The sequence below is a fragment of the Coffea eugenioides genome, unplaced genomic scaffold (assembly GCF_003713205.1).
Source record: "Coffea eugenioides isolate CCC68of unplaced genomic scaffold, Ceug_1.0 ScVebR1_132;HRSCAF=557, whole genome shotgun sequence".
NCBI lineage: Eukaryota > Viridiplantae > Streptophyta > Magnoliopsida > Gentianales > Rubiaceae > Coffea > Coffea eugenioides.
The window spans coordinates 32,622-35,559 of NW_020861724.1; the positions used below are offsets into that span (position 1 = coordinate 32,622).

Consider the following 2,938-nt stretch of genomic DNA (forward strand, 5'->3'; position numbering starts at 1 on the left):
TAGGTGGGTGCAAATGCAATGAATTTGAGTTGTCTTTTTCATAGTACAGCAATAAGTATTTGATAATGACTGTACCGTGCCTCTTGTATATTTTTTCCAGGCAAATTAAACGGATAGTTTTTAAGATTTTGTCATGATTAACAGTTTTTCTTTGCTTCCACTTTGAAAGCTACTCTTGTTTTCTTTGCTCCAAAGACATCATGAGCTCAAAGAAAACTGTTATTAGGCTAATGTTGAAGATTGATGGAAGAATCAAATGAAACTGGATGCTTAATTTGTCATTTTACAGGACGCTTCTCCGAATGGTTTAGTGCAACAATTTCATTATTAACCTTATGCATAGCTGCCATGTGTTCATCCTTTTGACAAGTCATGAAGAAAACTGAAAAACAGACAATATAAACAAGGAAAGAAGTACAGAAACTTAGACTACCAACACATTGCAAATTCGAAAGCTTTAATACATAAAACCACACTAATAAAGCCACCTAACAAAATAATCACAGGAATAGAAGCTTTTTTGTTTTTCCCTTATTTTTTCTTCTTTTCAAACTTAACACAGCAGAAAGATATGCTTCTTACTCACCTACCACCGGAGAGAAGAGAGTCTGCTACAGAATGTGAAAAACATTTGTCTTTGGAAGATGCAAATGATGATGTAATATCTTCAAAACCACTAGGATAGGCAAAGCCAAGACCAACAGCAGAAATGCCCGTGGCCAATAATGATAAATCTGGCAGGCTAGCTGATCCCTCCAAGTACAACAGAACTTGCCTCATACTTGGTCTAAGTTTGGGTTCTGAATGAGAGCATAACAAGCCCAGTTTCAGCACCAGCTCTGCTTCCTCTTTCATATACTCAGTACCCAAGTTTTGATCAACTGCCTGGAGAATATCGCCTGATTTCCAGAACGAAAATACCCAATCAACCAAAATGACATTCTCTGCTGGTGCTACTCGGGGTTCTATTGGCCTTCTTCCACAGCCAACCTCTAGTAAAAAGGCCCCAAAAGCATATACATCAGTGCTCGTTGTGGCCCTCCCAGTCCTATTATGCTCAGGGGCAAGGTAGCCAAGAGATCCCGCTACATGGGTGCTTTGAGGGAGAGTTCCATGATCATATAGCCTTGCCAGGCCGAAATCTCCTAGTCTTCCATTCAGTTCACAATCTAGCAATACATTACTGGCTTTTACATCTCGGTGGATCACTACTTGCTCCCATTCTTCGTGTAGATAGAGTAATCCTAATGCTACACCTTTGATGACTCGAAATCTTTGGCTCCAGTTAAGAGTGTACTTTGGTTGGGTACAAAAACCTGTCCAGACTACCATTGGACATGAACTCATATACCAAAAGTAACTCTCCTTCACGCCGACAATAACCCAAGAACGGTACTAAATTTCTATGGCGTAAGCGACCAATACTGACGATTCTGCAACAAATCCTCTCATTCCCTGTCTTGCTTGATGAGAGACCTTCTTGACAGCAACCTCAACCATGTTTGTTGGCAAAACGCCTTTGTAGACCCCCCCTCCCCTAACAGCTGTTTCTCTGTAAACCCCTTGGTGGCAATGTATAAATCTTTGTACTTGAACCTGTGAGGCCCATAGGCAAGTTCCCATTCTTCCAGCACTTCTGCAAACTTCCACTTCCTCCTTAAATAATAAGCTACACCAAAAGCTATAATCAACAGCCAAAGTAAGGAAAGCAAGGGCAATCCCACGATGAAAAATTTAGAAACTTTCTTAGGTCCAGACCTGGGTAGCTTGGGCAGCCTAGAGATATCAAGCGCTTGCGCATCACCATTCATCTTGAAGCTCCATCCCAGTACAAAACAAGTTAACCCTATGTCGAGTGGACTGCTGGATTCAGAAAAGCCAACATACATGGTTTGCTGTAAAATTGGCGAAAGATCATATGACAAAGACAAAAGAGGAGTATTTGGTTTAGCAGCAGCTATTGGAGCTAATGTAACATCGATTCTCCCATCCACCCCATCGTATTCCACCCAGAGTTGCATCCGTTGGCCGCTGCTAAGAGTTAAGTTGTCAAATGAATTCCTGTTATTAGATTGGTAACTTGCTGGCCGGGACACCGTCGAATTCACAGAGTTAATATCAATGCCGACATGGTTGTCATTGATATCTGCAAATTCGTGGTCTTGGAAAGTGTCAAGCTCCACTGCAAAAAAGTGATTTGTTCCACTTCCAGTGGTGCTGCCATCGTAGAGCCCCATGAACTTTGTGGAGGGCCCTCGTGTAACGATTCTTGTTGGTGCAATCACGAAAACCATTCCCGGACTGACCACGCCTGAGACTTCAGGTACCATAGCAAACACAAATTGGGTGGAAAAGGAGAAAGCTGAACCATTAGATGTGCTCTTGAAATTGATGGGATTAGGATAGAAGGCATGCCCCGTCTGTAATTTGGTGGTGTTGGTTATCCGCAGGAGGCCATTATTGGTGACTGTGGCTAATCCATACAGGCTTAGATGTGATGATTGAAATCCTTGATAGATGAACGCAACATCGTTGGAAGCTGCCGCACCAGCTGCGATGTGAGCTAGAAAGTAGGCTAAGATTGCTGTTAGAAATCTGAATGACATGGCTCTATGACTTGGATGCCAATTGTTAATTGTGTTGCCTATATCTTACTATCTAGCGTTGCGTTTTCTTCGCACACCATTTGAGTTTCACATACATTACTTTGACTGCTTTTTAGTTAATACGGTGGTTGTATACACTAGATTGTCCGATGTACAATAAAACAACGCTTTCAAATAACAGTTTAGGCAACGGGTCCAGATACATGACAATTAATTTTAACTTATGTTTGAACTTGAAATTTTCTACATGTATTATGCATTCACTATTGTTACTATAGAAAAGATTAATCCTATAAATAAATTATTTCATATATTTGTTTATAATACAAATG

General features: G+C 40.8%; 2 protein-coding genes across 2 annotated transcripts; both read right to left on the bottom strand.

Moving 5' to 3' along the window:
* Positions 1-278: 278 nt before the first annotated feature.
* Positions 279-1,332, bottom strand: LOC113755230 (L-type lectin-domain containing receptor kinase IV.1-like). The gene is made up of 2 exons (XM_027299280.1): positions 591-1,332; positions 279-382 (listed from the first exon to the last, which is right to left on the bottom strand). Exons 1-2 carry the CDS (start codon positions 1,330-1,332, stop codon positions 279-281), a joined length of 846 nt encoding a protein of 281 aa, XP_027155081.1.
* A 116-nt stretch (positions 1,333-1,448) lies between these two features.
* On the bottom strand, positions 1,449-2,606 carry LOC113755231 (L-type lectin-domain containing receptor kinase IV.1-like). The gene has a single exon (XM_027299281.1). The coding sequence runs from the start codon at positions 2,604-2,606 to the stop codon at positions 1,449-1,451; it is 1,158 nt and encodes a 385-aa protein (XP_027155082.1).
* Positions 2,607-2,938: the final 332 nt, after the last annotated feature.